Raw genomic sequence first — 23,184 nt, forward strand, 5'->3', positions numbered from 1 at the left:
TAGAACTGCTGATCACAGAACAGACCTACAGGATTGGCTTACCCTGGACTTGTCTGGAACAGCAGTCACCGTGCTATCAGTCCACTATTTACAGAAAGGGAGGGAGTTCAGCAGGCATGTGATGCCATAGCGTCCATTAAGAACATAAGAACATAAGAGAAGCCATGTTGGATCAGGCCAACGGCCCATCAAGTCCAACACTCTGTGTCACACAGTGGCAAAAAATGTTATATACACACATACACTGTGGCTAATAGCCACTGATGGACCTCTGCTCCATATTTTTATCTAAACCCCTCTTGAAGGTGGCTATACTTGTGGCCGCCACCACCTCCTGTGGCAGTGAATTCCATTCCATTCATCAAAGCTGCCATTTTCTTCAGTGGATCGGATCTCTGTAGTCTAGAGAGAAGTTGTAATTCTGGAAGATCTTCAGGCCCCAGATCTCCCAGAATTACAATTTATCTCCAGACTACAGAGATCAGTTCTCCTGGAGAATATGGCTGCTTTGGAGAGTAGACTCTAATGGCATTTTCTGTTACTTCTGCCTTTCTCACTGGGATTTAAGGCAGATTACACAGTGTGAGTCAACATATGTTGTCGAAGGCTTTCACGGCCGGAGTTCATTAGTTGTTGTAGATTTTTCCGGGCTGTATGGCCTTGGTCTTGCAATGCCCAGAAAATCTAGAACAACTGATGAGCCAATATAATCAACAAGATGGAACATTCAGTGAACAATGAAAGAGGATTTGGAACCAAACAGAAACAGACATCCCTCCACTCTCCAAAACCACTCTCGCTGCTTCCAGCCACAAATCTCCTGGACTTTCTAAACTCAAGAGTCGGAAAACCTAAGCACAGGCCATTCTAGTGTCTCAGCTCCACCAAGCAGAGCTGATCCGCTGCCTCATTGACCTGGGGCCTGAGAGAGCAGAACGGACCACGCCACTTCAGAGTGCAAGCAGAAAAAGACAAAAAGCAGCAACCCGACTGGCCGAGGGCCGCTTCCTCCTACTGATATATATTTTTTATTTTATTTTTTTAATTTTAAAAGCTTTTATTGAAATAGAAAAGGATCATACAATAATTAGGTACACGTAGATTTTGCACAAGGTGAGTGGCGTCACTGTGCCAAACTGGCATTTGAGATACAGCAACAGAACATGCAATATGATCCTAAACAAACAACCATATATAACAAGTTAAATAACAACTTAACAGCAACAACGAAGGGGCAAAGGGAATCATGAGAATCCCAACGAGACAAGTATGATGGGTCTAGACTAATACGAAGTTGGGTAACAGAAGTCTTGCAACAACAATAGGTCTTTATACCATATATTTTTGTGATGAGAATTAATACAATACGGGTCATTATCTAGTTTATCCCAATATAGGTGACCAGGTTGCAATATAACTAGTGTGGGCACGGAGCGGATCCTTCGAGTCCAGAGCCGCCTGAATCCTACTGGTATTAAATGGCCAGGAGTTCGCGTCGCGCCTGCGCGAAGAAGGCGAAGGCCGCCACCAGTGCCCCTCCGCACCGCCAAATAGTCCAGCGCGCCCAGCCCCCCCCCCCCCTCCCTGGTTCCCTTCCTCAGCCTACGCGGATGTAATTCGAGCGCGGCTCAGGCCCAAACGCCGGCGGTGCTGCGCCGCTCGCCCTCGACGTGAAGTACCACTCCGCCACTTAAAAGAAACACACGCGAAACCCTTTCAAACGAAATAAAGCGAAGGAGCGGGAGGGGAGCGCCCCCGCCGGCGCACTCGGCCGGGCGGAAGGAGGCCGCCGTTAACGGAGGGCGGCGGCAGAAAGGGCCTCTGAGGGGTGGCGAGAGCTTAGCGGGGAGGGGGAGGGGGAGGAGCCGAGCGCGGCCCGTGAAGGGAAGAAGTCCCGCCCCTGGCCCCGCCCTTCGCTTCCTCCGCAGCCGTGATGGCGCTGAGGAGAATCTCTCCTGAGGTAAGTCAGCCTCCGAGCTGCCAAAGGCTCCTGAGGTTCCCGCAGGCCTCTTTCGGCCGCCTGACTTCCTTCCTGCGTAGCCGCCGAAGGAGGGAGGGAGGCCGCGGCAAGCCGAGCCGGCTGGCGGATCCCCTGGCGCGACTTCCTCCTCCGGTGCCTCCGCCGCCTTCCCCGCTGGGCCTCTGAGGCCTGCTGCGCCTCTTCCGGCTCCCTCGGGGGTGTCTATTGTTCTCAGTGTATCTAAGGCGGGGGGGGCGGGAGAAGCAGCAGGCTGAGGTGCAACGATGGGCCGAGCCCTGCAGGCTGCAGCTTCCTTTTTGGTAAAAATGGTCTGTCTTTTTTTCCATTTAAAAAAAGCCTCCTCGTGAGAGAGCCATTCATTCTGCCTGTCTGCAACGGTGCAGCTTCTCTCTCCAGCGAGCGTGCAGAGTGGCTTGCGCGGCCTCCCCTGCTTCCCTTGTATGCTCATGACAGCCCTGCGAGGTAGATGAGGCGGAGAGGGTGTCTGCCTGGCCCAGCAGCTGCCATGGCAGGGCGGTGACTCAAGCCGGGTGTGTGTGTGTGACAGGCTGCACTTTTGGAAAGCTTCGAAGCGCCGCACAAACAGCAGGAGGACTGCGGAGGGTTAATTCTTCGCAGAAACTGAGGGCCTTGAGTGACAGGCTGCTCCACGGAATCTGGTTGGTCAGCATCAGCATCAGCGGAGTGGAGTGGAGGAGAAATGGAGTGGGGGAGGGACGGTGGCTCAATGGTAGAGCATCTGCTTGGGAAGCAGAAGGTCCCAGGTTCAATCCCCGGCATCTCCAAAAAAGGGTCCAGGCAAATAGGTGTGAAAAACCTCAGCTTGAGACCCTGGAGAGACACAGGGAGGGACGGTGGCTCAGTGGTAGAGCATCTGCTTGGTAAGCAGAGGGTCCCAGGTTCAATCCCTGGCATCTCCAAAAAAGGGTCCAGGCAAATAGGTGTGAAAAACCTCCGCTTGAGACCCTGGAGAGCTGCTGCCAGTCTGAGAAGACAATACTGACTTTGATGGACCAAAAGGTCTGATTCAGTAGAAGGCAGCTTCATATGTCCATATGTCTAAGGGGAGGGACGGTGGCTCAGTGGTAGAGCATCTGCTTGGGAAGCAGAAGGTCCCAGGTTCAATCCCCGGCATCTCCAAAAAAGGGTCCAGGCAAAGAGGTGTGAAAAACCTCCGCTTGAGACCCTGGAGAGCTGCTGCCAGTCTGAGAAGACAATACTGACTTTGATGGACCAAAAGGTCTGATTCAGTAGAAGGCAGCTTCATATGTCCATATGTCTAAGGGGAGGGACGGTGGCTCAGTGGTAGAGCATCTGCTTGGGAAGCAGAAGGTCCCAGGTTCAATCCCCAGCATCTCCAAAAAAGGGTCCAGGCAAAGAGGTGTGAAAAACCTCCGCTTGAGACCCTGGAGAGCCGCTGCCAGTCTGAGAAGACAATACTGACTTTGATGGACCAAAAGGTCTGATTCAGTAGAAGGCAGCTTCATATGTCCATATGTCTAAGGGGAGGGACGGTGGCTCAGTGGTAGAGCATCTGCTTGGGAAGCAGAAGGTCCCAGGTTCAATCCCCGGCATCTCCAAAAAAGGGTCCAGGCAAAGAGGTGTGAAAAACCTCCGCTTGAGACCCTGGAGAGCCGCTGCCAGTCTGAGAAGACAATACTGACTTTGATGGACCGAGGGTCTGATTCAGTATAAGGCAGCTTCATATGTTCATATGTTCAAATGCTTCTCTCCCTTTGGACTTCTCCCTAGTAAAAAATTCCCCAATAGTATGATATGAATAAATAGTGTCTGCATGCTGAAAAGATCCTCTGTGGAAGGTGCCGTCTACTGAATTTCTGCATATTGTTGTGCTTTGGCATGACCTCCTTTCCCTCTAATCAGGAGGAATACTCAGATTAGTGACACACAGAAAAAAAGAAATGTTACTTTGGGGAGGGACGATGGCTCAGTGGTAGAGCATCTGCTTGGGAAGCAGAAGGTCCCAGGTTCAATCCCTGGCATCTCCAACAAAAAAAGAGGGTCCAGGCAAATAGGTGTGAAAAACCTCAGCTTGAGACCCTGGAGAGCCGCTGCCAGTCTGAGAAGACAATACTGACTTTGATGGACCAAAAGGTCTGATTCAGTAGAAGGCAGCTTCATATGTCCATATGTCTAAGGGGAGGGACGGTGGCTCAGTGGTAGAGCATCTGCTTGGGAAGCAGAAGGTCCCAGGTTCAATCCCCAGCATCTCCAAAAAAGGGTCCAGGCAAAGAGGTGTGAAAAACCTCCGCTTGAGACCCTGGAGAGCCGCTGCCAGTCTGAGAAGACAATACTGACTTTGATGGACCAAAAGGTCTGATTCAGTAGAAGGCAGCTTCATATGTCCATATGTCTAAGGGGAGGGACGGTGGCTCAGTGGTAGAGCATCTGCTTGGGAAGCAGAAGGTCCCAGGTTCAATCCCCGGCATCTCCAAAAAAGGGTCCAGGCAAAGAGGTGTGAAAAACCTCCGCTTGAGACCCTGGAGAGCCGCTGCCAGTCTGAGAAGACAATACTGACTTTGATGGACCGAGGGTCTGATTCAGTATAAGGCAGCTTCATATGTTCATATGTTCAAATGCTTCTCTCCCTTTGGACTTCTCCCTAGTAAAAAATTCCCCAATAGTATGATATGAATAAATAGTGTCTGCATGCTGAAAAGATCCTCTGTGGAAGGTGCCGTCTACTGAATTTCTGCATATTGTTGTGCTTTGGCATGACCTCCTTTCCCTCTAATCAGGAGGAATACTCAGATTAGTGACACACAGAAAAAAAGAAATGTTACTTTGGGGAGGGACGATGGCTCAGTGGTAGAGCATCTGCTTGGGAAGCAGAAGGTCCCAGGTTCAATCCCTGGCATCTCCAACAAAAAAAGAGGGTCCAGGCAAATAGGTGTGAAAAACCTCAGCTTGAGACCCTGGAGAGCCGCTGCCAGTCTGAGTAGACAATACTGACTTTGATGGACCAAAGGTCTGATTCGGTATAAGGCAGCTTCATATGTTCATATGTACTTCTCAGCTACTAGAGCATCAGCTAGTTCACAACCATCTCAGATTTAGGCTCAGCATTGCTGATGCCTAAATCTGAGCCTTTACTCTTCCCAGAACAGAGAATATTGGAAACAGACTCTGATCTGGTTGTCAGTTTTAACATAACTGCACCAGTGGCAAGGGCTAATACACTGCCTGGCCTATTTATAGACTATTTTTACCTTGTTTCTTTGATGGATGTTGACAATATCCTGGCATCTTTGAACGCTACTAGTTGTGCTCTGGATCCTTGCCCATTGAGGCTGTTCAAATCAGGTAAGGGTCACATCACTGAGCCTTTAATATCTGTTGTAAGTCAGTCACTATTTCAGCACACCTTCTCTTGAGCACTCAAAGAGACAGTTATCTGTCCACTCACTGCTTAAGAAACCATCCTTACAGAATAATGAAATTACCAATTATCACCCAGTCTCTAATCTGCACTTTTTGGGAAAAGTGATTGAGAGAGCAGGTCAGCTCCAGGCATTCTTGGATAACTGTTCTGGACCCTTTTCAGTCTGGCATAATGTAGTGGAAGAGAGATGACCCTGATGCTGTAGTTGATGAACTCTGACTGAGTATAGACAAAGGACATGCCCTTTTGTTGCTGTTAATAGACTTATCTGCAGCCTTTGATCCAGTAGAGCATGCCAGCTTGTTGGAGACAGGAATAGGCATCAGGATGTGTGTAACTGGTTGAAATAATTCTTCACAGGTTGGGCCCAATGAGTTGCTATTGGAAACCACCTGTCATCAGTGTAGGATCTGTCATGTGAAGGTTGCACAGGGCTTAGTTCTATTCTGCATGCTCTTCAATCTCCATGTAAAGCTTTTAGGCCAAATAATTCATAGCTTTGGGGTTGGCAGTCATCAGTATGCAAACAATACACAGCTATATGTATCATTATCTAAATCTCCTGGTGATGCGGCAGAGGTCCTAAATTGTTGTCTGGCTGCTGTGGTTAAACGGCTGCGAACAAATTGAAGTTAAACCCTCAGAAGACAGAAGTAATGCTGGTTGGGAAGGTGGAGGTCTTGAAGGACATTATGCTTTCCACTTTTGATGGGGTTCAGCTGACCCTTGCCAACTCATTTAAGAGTCTTGGGATTATACTGGACCCAACAGTTGCAAAAAAAAAAAATGCCTTCTTTCAACTCAGCCTAGCTTGAAAAGTGATCCCTTACCTTGATATGGCTGATCTGGACACCTGGATCCATGCCATGGTAACATTGAGACTAGACTGCTGTCATGCAGTATAAATTGGTCTCCCCTTGCAGTCAGTTTGGAAACTCCAGTTGGTGCTTGGCTATTATTGGGAGCTAGAAGGAGGCTTCATATTCCCCCAGTTCTTCAGTCCATCCACTGGTTACCCATCAGTTACTGGCTCAGTTCAAAGTAGTGACTACCATATACAAAGCCCTTCATGGCATTGGTCCTTCATATCTGTAGGGCCTCTTCCTATGCAGGGCCTTCTGCAGGTGCCAGCCTGCAAATGTAGCCCCCGTCTTATGTCATGGTGAGCCTGAGGAGGTCAGCAAAGTATTCAAACTAAATTATTCAGGAGGGATTTTCTATACATGTACAGTGGTTGTTGCACTGTACAAAATGCTTAACAAAGTTATTTGGATAAATAGGAACGGTAGTCTCTACTACAGTGTACGCTGTACTGTGAGCAGGATAATCTTTCTGTTTAATTTTTGCTCAGTTTATTTTATCAGATTAATAATGTATTGCTTCAGTTTTTTTAGATTTCTGGTTGGTTCCGAACTTCTACAATCCTAATCCTCTTGCATTATTTATTGAATGTCTTGTCCTGTTGCTTGTATTGACCTGGTGTGTGTCATTCACCTTGAGCCCTTGTGAGAAAGATGGACTATAAATATTATAAATAAAGGGGTGGACTCTGAGGGTGGATAATTCTTATCTGAATGAAATATGCTATCAATTGGGGGGAGGCACCTTTAAAATATAAAGAAAATTGCTTCTTCCAGTGCACAGCAATCCAAGACTGAAAAGAAGTGTAACTTCTGCTTGCCTGGGCTATATTTCTGAGTTGGAAACTGGAGAATGGAGCCATTTGTGCTGAAATAGAATGGCAGTGTATGGCTGGTGTTGAAGCATTGTAGTGATGGAACAGTGTGTGACAGACCATCACAGAATTGTTTGTAAGTTTTTTCTGAGGGCATCTAGCATATGAGTTTCAGGTGATATGCACACAGCATTCAACCAGTTATTTTTAAAGGCAGATATGTTGTTGCAGTCCAAATGACAGTTCACAAAATGAATGTCTGTGTTGCTCCAAATCTCTTATTCCTAAATTATGTTTAAGATTGGTACTCAGATGCTTCACATTTGTACTTGTTCTAATGTACCTTTGTAAGACTGGCTAAACAAAATATGTCTGGAACATTCAGTGTTCCAGAACATAGTGATGGCCACCAGCTTAATTGACTAAAAAGGGAATTAGACAAATTTGTGGAGGATGAGCACTTCAGTGGATGCTTGCTAAGGTAACTAAATGGAACTTCCATGTTCAGAGGTAATAAATAGGGATGGGCACAGAACATGAAAATGGTGGTTCATTTAATTTAGTGGTTTGTTGGGTTTCCTGATTTGGTGGTTCATTTTGTGTTTTTTTCAATTTCCTGAACAGTTCATGGTTTGGTGCTTTGTTCGGTTCAGGAAAGTATAGGAAACCCCACCCCACCCCACAAGTGGGCTAGAGATCTAAACTTGTGGCAAATTCTTCAGTGTCTTCTCCTCTACCTGCTCTCCAAGTTTGATGTGAATTGGATTTTTTTGGGGGGGGGGGCTAGCTATAGCTCCCCAAAGCAGGTGCCCTCAGTAAACTGCTCTCTTAGGAGTATGTCAAGCTGGGGAAACAAAGGGAAGCCTCCCTTCAGCTTCTGGTCCATTTCACTCCCAGGAAGCTTGGAGGGGAGTGAAATGGACTAGAAGTGGCAGCTCTGCTCTCCCCAGCCCCTTGCACTTGTTTAGTATCCCGTGAAACTGACCAGAAGCTGCAGGGGGCTGGGGAGAACAGATCTGCCCCTTCTAGTTAGTTTCACTGGAAACTGACAAGAAGCACAGTGGGCTGGGGAAAAACAAGCCAGGCTGTCTGGAAAAACAAACCAAACAGAAACCAAAGGACATGCCAAGAAAAACTGATTCAGTTTCATGTTCAGGTGTGGTAGAGTCAGACAAACCAATTCGGAACGAACCACAAAACAGTCATTTTTAGCATGAATCACAATTTGTGGTTCAGTTTGTGCCCATCTCTAGTAGTAAACCTCTGAATACCAATGCCTTGGACTACAACCAAGAGTGGATTAACTTTTTGTAGCCTACTTTTAGCAGCATCTGGTGGCCTCTTTGTAGAACAGAATGTTGGATTTAGATGGACCATTGGTCTGATCCAGCAAGGTTTCTCATGTTCTTATGAATGGCTCTTAAAGGATATTATAGCAATTTATGTTGGACATACATCTTTATAACATATGGCGAAAAGGAGACTTACAAACTTTCCATTCAGGGCTGGGAGCGTGGAAAGTCTAATTCTATAACTTTCAAGTGGACCAGGTTTTCAGTATTGCAGTAGTAATGTCATTATTATTGCAAGATAACTTGGGACTGTCCTACCTGTGGGACCGCCTCTCCCAGGATGCTCCTCCCCACCAACTTAGATCATCATTGGAGAGCCTTCAACAGGTGCCTGACCCACAAATTGCCTCCCTGGAATCAGTTCCCTGCGGAATTTCATTTCCTGTAGGCTCTTTCAGAGTTCCATAGGGCATGGAGGGCTGCTTTGTTTCATACAGCCTTTGGTTAATGTAATGAATTAGGGGACTGGCCAGTTTTAATTTCTCTTTGTAATTACTTGATGTTTTAATTGGTTTTAATTCTATTTATTGCATTTATTTATTTGTATTGTATTTGTATTTATTGTGTTTTTTTAATGATGTAAGCTGAGTCCCCTGTGGGGAGAGAATGTAGGGTATAAGTTTAACAAATAAATAATGTTTAAGCTATTCCAGCTTTGCAAGACAAGGCCTGGCCTAAATAGAGGTTTTTTTGTTTGGAGCTGCTTTCTTGATAGCTTTGTGGATACAACAGATATTTTAATATGTTCTAGGTGAATAGTCTCTTACAACAGCTTTCTTAATTTGTTGGCTAGGAATAACGCCTTATTTGTGTGGAGATAGAGTATCTTGCTACCACAGTACTGCCAGTCGGGACAGGAGATGGGGCAAGTTGCTGAAGCATGGCTTGAATGTCAGAAAAGAATAGATGATTATGTTGATGAACAGGTAAGTATATTATATGGGCATTTTATCTTCTTGACATTCAGAAGTGAATGCAAAGTGTGCTTATGGGTGTGTGTGTGTATATACACACACATACACGATTGCTATGTCTGCCAATTTGGAGCTTGGTAGTGAATCATAGAATCATAGAGTTGGAAGGGACCCCCAGGGTCATCTAGTCCAACCCCTGCACAATGCAGGAAACTCACAAACACCTCCCCCTAAATTCACAGGATCTTCATTGCTGTCAGATGGCCATCTAGCCTCTGTTGAAAAACCTCCAAGGAAGGAGAGCCCCCCCCCTCCCCCGAGGAAGCCTGTTCCACTGAGGAATCGCTCTAACAGTCAGGAAGCTCTTCCTAATGTTGAGCCGGAAACTCTTTTGATTTAATTTCAACCCATTGGTTCTGGTCCTACCTTCCGTGGTGACAGAAAACAATTCCACACCATCCTCTATATGACAGCCGTTCAAGTACTTGAAGTACTCTCCAGGCTCCCAGCTCCTTCAACCTTTCCTCATAGGACTTGGTCTCCAGACCCCTCACCATCTTCGTTGCCCTCCTCTGAACCTATTCCAGCTTGTCTATATCCTTCTTAAAATATGGTGCCCAAAACTGAACACAATACTCCAGGTGAGGTCTTACCAGAGCAGAGTAAAGCGATATCATCACATCACGTGATCTGGACACTATACTTCTGTTAATACAGCCCAAAATTGCATTTGCCTTTTTAGCCACCGCATCACACTGTTGACTCATGTTTAGCGTATGATCCACGAAGACCCCTAGATCCTTTTCACACATACTACTTAACTACTGCTAAGACAAGTCTCCCCCATCCTATAACCAAGCATTGGCTTTTTTCTACCTACATGCAGAACTTTAAATTTCTCCCTGTTAAAATTCATTTTATTGATTTTAGCCCAATTTTCCAGCCTGTCAAGGTCATCCTGTATCCTGTTTCTGTATTCTTCTGTGTTTGCAACCCCTCCCAATTTAGTATCATCTGTAAATTTAATAAGCATTCCCTCTATTCCTTCATCCAAATCATTGATAAAGATGTTGAACAAAACAGGTCCCAGGGCAGATCCTTGAGGCACTCCACTTGTCACTCCTCTCCAAGAGGATGAGGAACCATTCACAAGCGTTCTTCGGGTGCGATCTGTCAATCAGTTACAGATCCACCTAATGGTAACAGGATTCACACCACATTTTACCAACTTGTCAACAAGGATAGTATGTGGAACCTTATCAAAAGCTTTACTGAAATAAAGATAAATGATGTCTACAGCATTCCCCTGATCCAGCAAGGTAGTCACTTTCTCAAAAAAGGAGATCAGGTTAGTCTGACAAGACTTGTTCTTTAGAAACCCATGCTGACTCTTAGTAATCACATCCATTCTTTCTAAATGTTCCAGGACCGACCATTTGATGATTTGTTCTAAAACTTTTCCAGGTATAGACGTCAAGCTGACGAGTCGGTAGTTACCCGGATCCTCTTTTTCCCCCTTCTTGAATATGGGGATAACATTCGCCCACCTCCAATCTTCCGGCACCTCTCCTGTTCTCCAAGAATTCTCAAAAATAATAGCCAGAGGCTCAGAAATTACATCCACAAGCTCTTTTAGAACCCTTGGATTCAATTCATCTGGCCCTGAGGATTTAGTTTCATTTAAAGAAACTAGGTGTTTATGTACTATTCCTATGCTGATCCAAGGTTGGAACTTCATACTCTCCTTATATGTTCTGTTTTTGCCATGCTAAGCACCGTTTCCCTCAGAAGAGATGACTGAGGAAAAGTAGAAATTGAGCAGTTCCGCCCTCTCTTCATTACCTGTTACAATTTCACTTTCTTGCTCTCAAAATGGGCCTACCATGCCCTTGCTCTTTTTCTTACTCTGAACATAAGAAAAGAACCTTTTTTGTTGTTTTTAGCATCTTTGGCCAGCCTAAGCTCATACAGCTTTAGCTTTCCTAACTTTTTCTCTACAAGCACTGGTGATTTGTTTATATTCATCCTTGGTTATAAGGCCCTCCTTCCAATTCCTAAAGGAGGTTTTTTATTTCTCAAGTCTTTAGAGAGCTGTTTATGGAGCCACTTCGGCTTCTTTAGGCTTTTTCCATTTTTTCTTCTCATAGGAATTGTCTGTGATTGTGCTTTCAGTGTTTCGCTTTTAAGAAACTCCCACCCCTCCTGAACCCCCTTCCTCTTAAGTATTTCTGACCATGGGATTTTACCCTGCATAGTTCTAAGTTTATCGGAGTTTGCCTTTTTGAAGTCCAACCTATAAGTCTGACTATGTATAGCTTTTCCCTTCCCTAAGACTGTAAATTCCAAAATCACATGATCACTACTGCCCAGGGTGCTCACTATTTCCACTTCTTCAATCAATTCTTCCTTGTTGGTGAGAATCATATCCAAGATAGCAGATCCCCTTGTTTCGTTTTTCACTTTTTGGAAAAGGAAGTTGTCAGCAAGACAAGTCAGGAATCTCTTTGATTTTTCATTTTTAGCAGAGTTGGACTTCCAACAGATGCCCGGGTAATTGAAATCTCCCATGATCACTGTATCCCTTCTCTTGGAGAACTTTGCAATCTGCTGTAGAAGTATCTCATCCAAGTCCTCTGCCTGACAGCGGTAGCTGCCATGCAACTTTCTAGTTGACCTTGCCAGTTGTATGTAACTGACAATCTCCCAACTGTCCCTAGGTTGTTAGGGCTTGCTATACATTTTAAAAGGCTACAGCTTAATAGTTGGATAGAAGAGCAGAGAGAGAGAGAGAAAGAGAGAGAGATGTCTCATCACGTATTCTGCTTTTTTCAGAAACAATTTTTCTTGTCTAGAGGCCAGTAAATAGATAAAACAACATGTCATATGCTTAAAATTCTAATGTAATTTTTAGAATGTATTTCACTTACACCTGTCCAGAAGTTCAGTAGAGGGAGAGTCTGAGGCTGAAGCAGAGTGTATCTGTGATTACCCAGCATGTAATAACTTAGAATTTTGCTTTGTGCCTTGCAAATCTGAGACAAACCACTAAGGGAGGCTTCATTGAAGTGGGGCTGTCATCAGTACCTGAAAAAATAGCCAAAGAGAACATGAACTTTGTGGCTTATATTCTGTGCTTACCCTTTCAAGAACAATCAAATAGCAAGATCTGTTATGGTTTGCAAGTTCTTGAGTTAAACAAAATTAAATTGTAAAGGTGTTAAGGAGGGAAAATGCACAGAACAGTGCTGATGGTTACCTAATCTTCTTGTTGTCCTCCTCCCCTCCCCAGCCATTTCTGACCCTGGGAAGTTTATTCCTAAGGTCTTGGGATCTCTGCATGGAGTTATCAGTATGCATGTGAAGAAGCTGCAGTGGGAGAGGCATGTCGTTTTCCCCTTTTTCCATCAGCCTTATGACTTTTCTTATGGCTTTACAACAGTGAGAGATAGAGACTAGTTTAACTAATGTGTCATTCAGTGGGCTCAAGATTTCTTTTCTTCCAATCACAGTTGTAGTCATGTAGCAGGTAATTACAGTATTGAGCTGTCTTACTTTTGTATTTCACCAGCCTGTACTCTGAAACAGGTGTAGTAAAAATTAAGCAGTATTTATCTGGTTAATTTGATTTAATTTTGTTCTAGGCAGCAATGAGAACAAAACAACATTTGCTGAAAGAAGATTGGGAATTTTATAAACAGAGCCATTTTATAGAACAGGTGGGTATTTACTTGCATTACTTAATCTTCATTTTCTTGTATGAAAATTCTTTCTGAATTCTTTGGTATATAATACATCTGTCTTCAAATGACTCCATGCATATTCCCCAAACAGCCAATACTTGTAGAACAGAATTTTCTCCCGTTTTAAAAGTTATTATTTTAAAACTATTTTATCCTACCTTACCTTCTTGGGTTTTTGAAAATTATTATTTTAAAACAATTCTATCCTACCTTACCTTCTTGGGTTCATATTGATGAACAACCAGGTTACAAAGGCATAAGTTAGACAAAATTAAAACAGATTGAAATACACAATTTAGCAATTCAAAGGCATTCAGACTTAATAGACCCACACAGGATCAGGAAACTCTTAGCCAGATCAGCTGGAAGAGTTCACTCTCCACCAAATGCTATCTGGAAGGTATGAAAGTCATCTTACATACCTTCCATAATGTATTGCAGAAAGGGTGCCATCCTCACCCGCTATGGCAAGGTATTCTAAAGGACTGGGCCTACTATGGAAAAGGCCTGTGATCTTCCGGTGGCCGTGCAGACAGTCATAAGGGAGGACAGCTCAAGGAAGAACCAGTGGTGGGGCCTGGCGAGGCCCTGCCTCTCCACCCAACCCCCCCTCCACCGTTATGGCCCCTCCTTTCCCCACCACTTTGGCGACCCCCACACTCTCCACTGCCACTTCTCCGGTGGCCCCCTGACCTCCCTGCCTCTCTCCGCAGCGCCTCCCCCTCCCTCCCTTCCACCCACCTGGTGAAGCGCCAGCTCCTGGGGCTCTTTCAAGGTGCCCCCCCACCAATCAGGTGATCGGTGTGAAAAGCCGCACTGAGGCCGGCGGTTCTTATGCCGGCTTTCCAGTACGTTCAGCGCTGGCCACCCCAGCACTGAACGTGCTGAGCACGCCAGAAAGCTGGTGTAGAAACAGCTGGCCTCGGTGCAGCTTTTCTCGCCTATCAGCTGATTGGTGGAGGGGCGCCTTGAAAGAGCCCCAGGAGCTGACGCTTCACCGGGTGAGAGGGAGGGGGAGGTGCCATGGAGGGGGCAGGGGCTGCCTTGAAAGAGCCCCAGGAGCTGGTGCTTCACCGGGTGGGAGGGAGGGGGAGGTGCCACAGAGGGGGGCAGGGTGCCTTGAAAGAGCCCCAGGAGCTGGTGCGTCACCGCTTCACTGGGTGGGTGAGTGGGAGGAAGGGAGTGGCACTGCGGAGGGGGCGTGAGCAGTGGTGGCGGAGAGAGTGGGAGCCACCAGAGTGGGGGGCCCCTCCACCTGAATTTTTTTTTCCGTGGGCCCTCTCATCTAAAATTTTCTGGCTATGGGCCTGAGGAAGAGGCTGTTTGAGTAGCATAAATGGCACAGGGGAGTACATTGAAATATGTGGTTTGGTACGTTTGAGTGTCCTAGACTGAGAAGGACTCTGAAAGTCAAAACTAGCGCTTTCAGTGGGACCTGGAAACAAACAGGTAGCCAGTGCAGTTGATGAAGCACTGCGGTTATGTGTTCTTAGTGGCTGATCTCTGATTTATTTATTTATTTAGTGGACTTATATCCCGCCCTTCTCACCGAAGTGTCTCAGGGCGGCTCACAGCATAATAATTCATACAATTCAATTTAAAACATTTACAAATACAATTAAAACCATTATTAATAAAACAAGATAAGATAGCTTTGTTGCCTCATTCTGAACTGCTTGGAACTTCCAAAACAGCGTCAACTTATTGTGCATTAAAGTAGTTTAAATCTGGATGTTACAGCTGCATGGATCAGTGTAGCCGGGTTGGCAGGATCTAGGTCAGCTTACTAGCTAGATGTCATTGACAGAATATATTCCTAGCAAGAGTAGCAACCTTGATCTAGTGCAGAAAGCTTAACCCACCTAAGTCTGGTGATTAACACTCACCAAATATTTTGCCTTTTCAGCCCCCCTCACTTTATCCAACTGTAAGTGAAGATTATCAGCCAAAGCCACAAATGCTGTTTCAGTCCCAAATCTTGGCCTGAACCCAAATTGTAATGGTTCAAGAGTGAATGTTTCATTCAAAAAATGCCTGCAGCTGCTCTTATTATAACCTACTAAACTACTTGCTTAAAAAGGGGAGATATGACATCAGTATATAATTGTGTACATATCTCTTATCTAAAGACTTGTTTAATCTCTGACCCCCTTTATAAATTGAGCAGCAGGGTTCTGGCTTCTTTCTACACTTGAAACAAGTCATTTGCAGTGTTTGTGCAGCTATCTGCAAATATTTTACAGTATTCAGCAAGAGAACCTTCAAGGATTGAGTACTTGCCCTAATTTATTTACATTATTAATAGTCTTCTTGCCTTTCGCACTGAGACTGAAGGCAGATTAGAGAGTGCAAGTCAATACAGTCAGGATGAGACATCAATAAACATTGCATTAGGGTCTGAGTATCAGAAATCTGAGAGAGCTGAAAATAAAGCATAGACTTGAACATTACATGTTAAACGATACAGATATTACATAGTAGGAACGTGCTACAGCAACAGACAATACATACTTATACACAGTATAGTCCACAATCCTTCTCTCTCTGCCAAAGATCTTTCTAGACCATTTTGTTACAGTATACCCCTGTTACGTGTATAAAAAAGTAGTCCTGGATAGTTGAGTTTTGTACAGATTATGAAATGCCGGGAGTGTGGGAGCCTTTCTGAAAACCAGGCAGGCCATTCCATAAGATGGGGGCCACAGTGGAGAATGTATGTGAACAGGCAGTTGTTAATTTTACCCGTTAGCAAAGTAGCACCTGTAGAAGGCCCTGCTCAGATGACCAAAGTTGTTGAGGTTAGGGAGAAATGATCAACTTGTCCCTTTCTTCTGGTACTTTCCCAGTGGGGTTGAAGGAGGCAGTGGTTCATCTACTCTTGAAGAAATCAACATTGGACCCTGGAGTCCTGGCCAGCTACTATCCAGTTTCAAATTTATGATTTCTGGTTAGGTAGTTGAGAGATTGGTGGCTGAACAACTTCAGGTTTTCCTAGAGGACACATCCATCTTGACCCATTTCAGTTTGGTTTCTGCCCTGGCCATGGGATGGAGGCAGCACTAGTTGGCCTCACAGATGACCTCCAGAGACACATGGATAGAGGCAGGTCAGTGTTGCTTTTACTTTTAGATCTAACAGCAGTGTTCAACATGGTCAGTTATGATCTTTTGACCCACCGCCTCACTGATATAGGAGTTTGTGGGTCTGCCTTTCAAGTTATCATGGACAGAAGGTGCCACTGATAAGGGAGTCTCCCTGTGATACCCACTAGAATGTAGAGTGCTGCTGGGGGTGATTCTTTTGCTAATGTTGTTTAACATCTACATGAGCCCCTTGCCCAGCTGGTCTGGGGATTTGGACTGGGTGGTCAAAATGACACTCAGCTCTATCTGTTAATGGATGACTGCCAGCACTCTGCCCCAGAGAATCTGGCCAGGGCATTGAAGATCATGACTGGGTAGCAACAGCAGAGCTGGTTGAAACTTAATCCAATGAAGACGCCTCAAGCTGGGGTGGAGTTGAGTTGGGAATGAGGCTACCCACCTTAGATGGCGTATTACTTGTGCCGGCCCAGAAAGTGAGGAGCTGGGGTTGGACCTGGATGCCTTGCTTTCTATGGAGGCCCAGGTCACCACAGTTGCCATATCTGCCTTTTATCATCTTCAGCAGATCAGGCAGCTGGCTCCCTATCTCCCCCCCACCCCGCCCCCGGACTTGACTACAGTGGACCCATGCAATGGTCACTTCCAGGCTTGATTACTGTAATTTGTTTACCTGACATACCTGAGGGAGAACTCCCCGTATGTGCCCTGGAGAGCCTTGTACTCTGCTGATCAAGATCTGCTGGTTGTCCCTGGCCCAAGGAATGTTCGTTTAGCCTCGACCAGGACCTGGGCTTTTTCTGCCCTGGCCCTGACCTAGTGGAACATGCTCCCTTGTGGGACCTTCTGCAGTTCCTTAGGACAGAGGTGTTCCACCAGGCCTTTGACTGAGGTGGCGGCCATCCAATAAAAAAGTCGGCCTCCCCTGCTGAAGTTACCGTCTGCTAAAGTCGCCACCTCTACATGGCCCAAACCTAATTCTAGCGGCACCAGTTGGAATGTGCACATAATAAGTAGCGCAACCGTTTTAAAAATCATGTTGTTAACGGTTTTAATTATTTTATTAATGCATTTATATACTGGGTTGCTGAATGGCCTGAGTATTTACTTGTGATCTGTCCTGCGTCTGCTTGTGGGAGGGTGGAATATAAGTTTGAAAAACAGATAAATAAAAGTTGCACATTTCATTTCCCCCAAAATTTGTGTCAATGGGTTGGGGGAACACTTTTTTGACAACCTCAAAATTTCTGGATATTCTATATCTCTTGATGTTGGTGAAGTTTAGGGAAAGATTTTATAACAGTGAAGCAAAGTAGATAAGTAAGTGCCCCCTGAAATAACCCAGGTTTTTCATGTTCATGCCTTGCTTCTTTATAGACTTCCCAAACAATTCATGATTGAGGGAGAACTTACCCATCTTCTGGAAGAAGCCTGCACGCCTATAGTAGAGGTTCATCTTTGCATATTGTCAGGATAGGTAAAAGGAAACACTGCTTTACAGGGAGAGTAATTAATATGCGGGATTTGCTGTCAGAGAATGTGGTAATGACCACAGGAATAAACAACTGTAAAGGGGGATTAGATAGATTCATGGAGGATGGCTACTAGTCATAGTGACTGATGAGAACTTCCACATTCAGAGGCACTAATCCTCTGAATCCCAGAGCCAGGAGACAATGCCAGGGGAAGGCTTTGGCCTCTATGCTCTGTTATTGGCCATCCACAGGAACTGATTGGTCAGTGTGTGAGAAAGGATATTGGACTAGATGGACCATGCTCTGATCCAGCAGAGCTTTACTTATATTCTTACCATCAGACAGATAAAACAGTTGTATGTGGATCAGGCAGTGTAACAATATCTTGACAGCATCTGATTGAGACAGTAGAACTGGACCATGCTGTCTTCAGCAGAATTCCCCTTCCTCAGGTACATGCCTTATGCCTGGCTTGATCATCCAGATAAGTGAACCTTGCCAATGAGATTGCAGAGCTATACCTGACAAACCAAGGACACTTGCTGTTTATGGGATCCATCATGGCACTATGCCAGAAGAGTGAGGTACTGATTCTTTAAGTCTGTTATCCATTTAGTCTTACATGCCACTGACTTGAAGTATGCTGTTAACAAAAGGGTGTACGTAATCTTTCCTGGCTCTTCAGTCTGAGCATATTTGTTTCCACAATATGGATCAAATTAACTCCTGCTGGACTGCTTAGCTTCCTTGCCTGCCCACTACTTTGTTTACTAAATTTTATACAGGGACTAGGAATGAGGCCCATTGTGGGAATACAATGGGCTCTAGAAAGAGGCTCACGGCAAGTGCCCCAGCCTCTCAGTGGAAAAGAGCTTACGCACTGGAACCCCTCTCCCCTCCCACTCCTTTCACCTTGTGTGAGGCCTGCAGGCAGCTTTGGCTGGAGAGGGTGTTGGCACCAGGGGCTATTCCTGGTGGGCAGCACAGGAGTGGTGCATGGGGCAGCGGAGAAGGCTGGCATCAAGGAGCGGCTGGCATTGTGGGAGCTGCGTGGGGCCTGGCACTCCCAGTGTTTGGGGCTGCAGGGGCAGAGGCTTGAGTTGGGGCTGGAGGAAGAGGCGTAGTGGGCTGTAACTGAGCTTCCATGAGCCGCTAGGCCAGCTGCTCGGCCTCTGCTGCTGCCTCAGCCCCAGAGGGAAAGAGAGGAATAAGTGGGCTGAAAAGGAGAAAGTGCAGCTGCCAGGCCCATCTGGCATCTGCACACTTTCCTCCCTCTTCTGGCAGCTCCTGAGCCATTTCAACAGCCTTGGGAGGGTGGCACAGTGAATGGGATGTGAGAGCGGGTGAGTGGCAGCTCATGGTCCAATGAGTGATGGAGCACACCCCTCAACCAATGGGAGAACTGAATTTGGTCTCACCACAGGGCTTTTATTATATATGATGATTGTGTGGTATGAGTATGTCTGTAAACTCTACCATAGTCCTGCATTGTGTTCACCCAGTAGTTGGCTATGACTGACCTATTGAAATTTAATCCAGACGGTACTAAGATAATGGTTGGCACACCATAAACTGTAAGGGATAGATTCCCAAGTCATTGGCATAGTTGGATTTCTGCTTTGGTAGTGGTCATAGCTTTAACTGTTGGGATCCAACTATGTAATTTCAAACTCTACTTAAGTCATGTTTTTATGTAGGGTTGCTTTTGAAGGCTGTTAAGTTGTCATGTTCGTACTGCTGCTGTTTTACTGTGATGCAGCCAGGGCCTCAATCCTACTGGGCACAGTTCAAGGTGATGTCTTTGGCCTTTTGAAGAGTTACATTGACTGAGTATTCACTTGACATTTCTGTGTATCAGTATTTTTATTTCCCCAGACATTTGCAAATTGGTAGTGCTGTGTACTTTGCCTTGGTTGCATTTCATCCTTGGTCTGCTTTTTGCTCCTTTGGTATTGCTTTGATGGCTCTTGAAATTTATAGTATAATGGTGACTTTAATGGGTGGATACTGGAGTAGTATTTTTCCTAGTAGATTTCATTCTTTATATTCGGCTCTAAAAAGACTATATTTTTTAGTGTACAGAACAACTGTCTTTATGTGTAATCAGTGAAATATTCTTGTTCATAGCTTCATTGGAATGTTGGCTCAAGCCACTTTTGAAAAAAAAAGTGTCTGTCGTCACTTTGGCTAGAATCTGATGACCAGAAATAAGTATAAATTGTATTTGTTGTAATGATGTGCAATTTGTATTCTGTTTTGAGTTCTCTGTGCTGTTTCAATCTTGCGACAAGTAAAATTTAGAAATACCATTATTGACTGAAAAGGCAGATGACCCTGAATGTAAGACAACCCCATTAGAAGTATTATATGAAGTTCTTTTAAATTACTGGCCTGTATGCAAATCTAAGACAACCCCCCTCTTTTTTAATGTCATAATTGGGGGGGTGGGGAACTAGTCTCAGATTTGAGTCAATGCTATATAAGAATCTGATATAATGAATGTGCATGAATTAGTCACTGGTGATGACTTGCTTCTTGCCATGGGTCCATCCTGCCACGTAACCTCTTTGACTTTTAATAGCTAGAATGTTACTTGTGTGTCCCTCATTGCAAAGTGTGGCCGTAGTGCCATCCCAAGAGAAAGGCCTGGGATCCTTTTGTTGGCAGTATTATAGTTTTGTTTGTACCTTAAAATGTGTCTAGTTTCAATTTGTTCTGAAAGCAATAAGTAAGTTTTTATAGAGGTAGACAAGAAATAGGATTCTTATGAAGATGCTTTGTGCAGTTTATATTATACTCTTAAACAGTTGGTTTATATCCTGATGTACACACAATCCCATCTGTATGTAGAAACATGTCCTTTTATAATTTTAGAGAGGTTGAATCAAATCAAAGGCCCTCTCCTATGTATTCTTTCTTTACATAGAATCATAGAGTTGGAAGGAACCTCCAGGGTCATCCAGGCCAACCCCTGCACAATGCAGGACATTCACAAATGCCGCTTCCCAGCACTCCCCCAGTGACACCTGTTCCAAAAGATGACAAAAAGCATCCAGGATCCCTGGCAAAACTGTCCTTACCCCAAAGTGACATTTCCTTGGGTATGTAAGAAAGGGCCGCAAGAACTAAGGACTGATGCAACCCTTCCTGCCCTCCCTCTCATGTTCTGCCTATGTTCACAGAAGCAGCATTACTGTCAGATGACCATCTGGCCTCTGTTTAAAAACCTCCAAAGAAGGAGAGCATACCACTTCTTGAAGAAGCCTATTCCACTGAGGAACTATTCTGTCAGGTTCTTCCTAATATTTAGGTGGAAATGTTTTGGATTTAATTTCAACCCACTGGTTCTGGTCTGACCTTCTGGGACAACAGAAAATAACTCTGCACTACCCTCTATATGGCAGCCCTTCAATTACTTGTAGATGGTTATCATATCCCTGCTCAGTTGCCTGCTCCCCAGACTAAACATACCCAGCTCCTTCAACTTTTCATCATAGGATCTGATCTCCAGACCCTTCACCAACTTTGGTGTCCTTCTCTGGACATGTTCCAGCTTGCCTATATCCTTCTTAAATCGTGGTACCCAAAGCTGAACACAATACTCTAGGTGAGGTTTAACCAGAGCAGATGAAAGCGATATCATCTCTTCACGTGATTTGTACTTCTGTTGATACAGCCCAAAATTGCATTTGCTGTTTTAGTTACCCCATCACACTGCTGACTCATGTTCAGTGTACAGTCCATTAAGACTCCTAGATCCTTTGTGCACCTACTACTGCCAAGTCTTCCCCCATCCTATTATTACATATTGGATTTCTCCTATCTAAATGCAGAACTTTACATTTATCCTCGTTAAAATTCATTTGATTGGTTTTAGCCCAATTTTCTAGCCTGTCACGATCATCCTGTATCCTGACTCTGTCATCTACTGTATTTGCAACCCTACCGAATTTAATATAATCTGCAAATTTAATAAGCATTGCAGCTATTTCTTCATCCAAATAATTTATAAAGATATTAAACAAAACAGGTTCCTAGAGAAATCCCTGAGGCACTGCACTTCTCACTCATCTCCAAGAGGATGAGGAACCATTCACAAACACTCTTTGTGTGCAATCTTTCAACCAGTAACAGGATCCAAACCACACTTTACCAACTTGTCAAAAAGAAAAGTATGTGGAACCTTATCAGAAGCCTTACTGAAACCTAGATAAACTATGTCTTGAAAAAAGAGATAAGATTAGTCTGACATGACTTGTTTGTTTAAAACAATTTTATTTAGTAACATATGGTAACAATATCTATTTCTTGCATCGTTAATAACTTCTTTTTATCTATCCCACATATTACTTTCTAACCACCCCTCCCCCCGTTACTTGACCCCCGCCGGTGTTATTTACTTAAAATACTAACTTTTAAAGGTACCCTTAACTAATAAAAACAAAGATTAATATTCTTCTTCCTTCTAAGACTTAATCATTATCAAAAATGGTCCAATGTCCTTTTATTTTTCACTCTTTTTCTACATATCTTCTAAATTTTTTCCACTCCATCTTAAAAACTTCTAAGTCATAGTCTCTTAAAATTCTTGTTAATTTGTCCATTTCACTCCATGTCATAACTTTTACAATCTTTGATATTTTTTCTTGCTTCTGCAACTGCACATACAGTTAGTGTCCTAGCAGCTGAAAGCAAGTACCAGATTATATTTCTATCTTCTTTTGGAAATTTTTCCATTTGTAATCCCAACAGAAAAGTCTCTGCAACTTTCTTAAATTCGTATCCCAAGATCCTAGAAATTTCTTGTTGAATCATTTGCCAATACTTTTTTGCTCTTTCACAAGTCCACCACATATGGTAGAAAGAACCTTCATGTTTTTTACATTTCCAACATCTATCTGGCATCTTATTGTTCATCTTTGCCAACTTTTAGGAGTCATATACCATCTGTGCATCATTTTAAAACAGTTCTCTTTAATACTATGACACGTCGAAAGCTTTATAGAATTCTTCCACAAATATTCCCAAATTTCCATCTGTATTTCTTTATTTACATTAATTGCCCACAATCATTTGAGATTTCACTATTTCATCTTCTGTAGACCATTTTAAAAGTAATTTATATAATTTTGAAATTAATTTTTCATTGTCTCCAAGCAGAACTTTTTCCATTTCTGTTTGCGCTCTTCTTATTCCTTCAGTTTTAATATCATTTTCCACCAAGCTCTTTATTTGTTGCATTTGGAACCAATCATATTTATTATTCAACTCTTCAGCAATTTTCAATTCTATTTTGCCACTTTGTAGTTTTAATAGTTAATTGTATTACAACCACTTTTCTTCACCGGTCTCAGCTGTTATTTTTATTATTTCTGCTGGCACTATCCATAACGGTTTTCTCTCATCCCCATACTTATATTCCATCCAAGTATTTAGCAAATTATTTCTTATATAATGGTGAGAGAAAAAACCGTCCATCTTTTTTTTCCCATAGTACATAAAACCGTGCCAGCCAAATTTATTTCCATGACCTTCCAACGCTA

The 23,184-nt window shown here is 44.1% G+C and overlaps 1 protein-coding gene across 1 annotated transcript in view; it reads left to right on the forward strand.

Annotated features, from left to right (window-relative positions):
• The first annotated feature begins 1,503 nt into the window (after window positions 1-1,503).
• The window catches only part of FAM193A (family with sequence similarity 193 member A), an 87,575-nt gene continuing 65,894 nt past the window's right edge, over window positions 1,504-23,184 (forward strand). The window contains exons 1-3 of the mRNA XM_060253580.1: window positions 1,504-1,960; window positions 9,205-9,337; window positions 12,967-13,041. Coding sequence (XP_060109563.1) covers window positions 9,272-9,337; window positions 12,967-13,041 — 141 coding nt within the window. The 5' untranslated portion in view covers window positions 1,504-1,960; window positions 9,205-9,271. The remainder of the gene's footprint in view (window positions 1,961-9,204; window positions 9,338-12,966; window positions 13,042-23,184) is intronic.

The sequence above is a fragment of the Heteronotia binoei genome, chromosome 14 (assembly GCF_032191835.1).
Source record: "Heteronotia binoei isolate CCM8104 ecotype False Entrance Well chromosome 14, APGP_CSIRO_Hbin_v1, whole genome shotgun sequence".
Taxonomy (NCBI): Eukaryota; Metazoa; Chordata; class Lepidosauria; order Squamata; family Gekkonidae; genus Heteronotia; species Heteronotia binoei.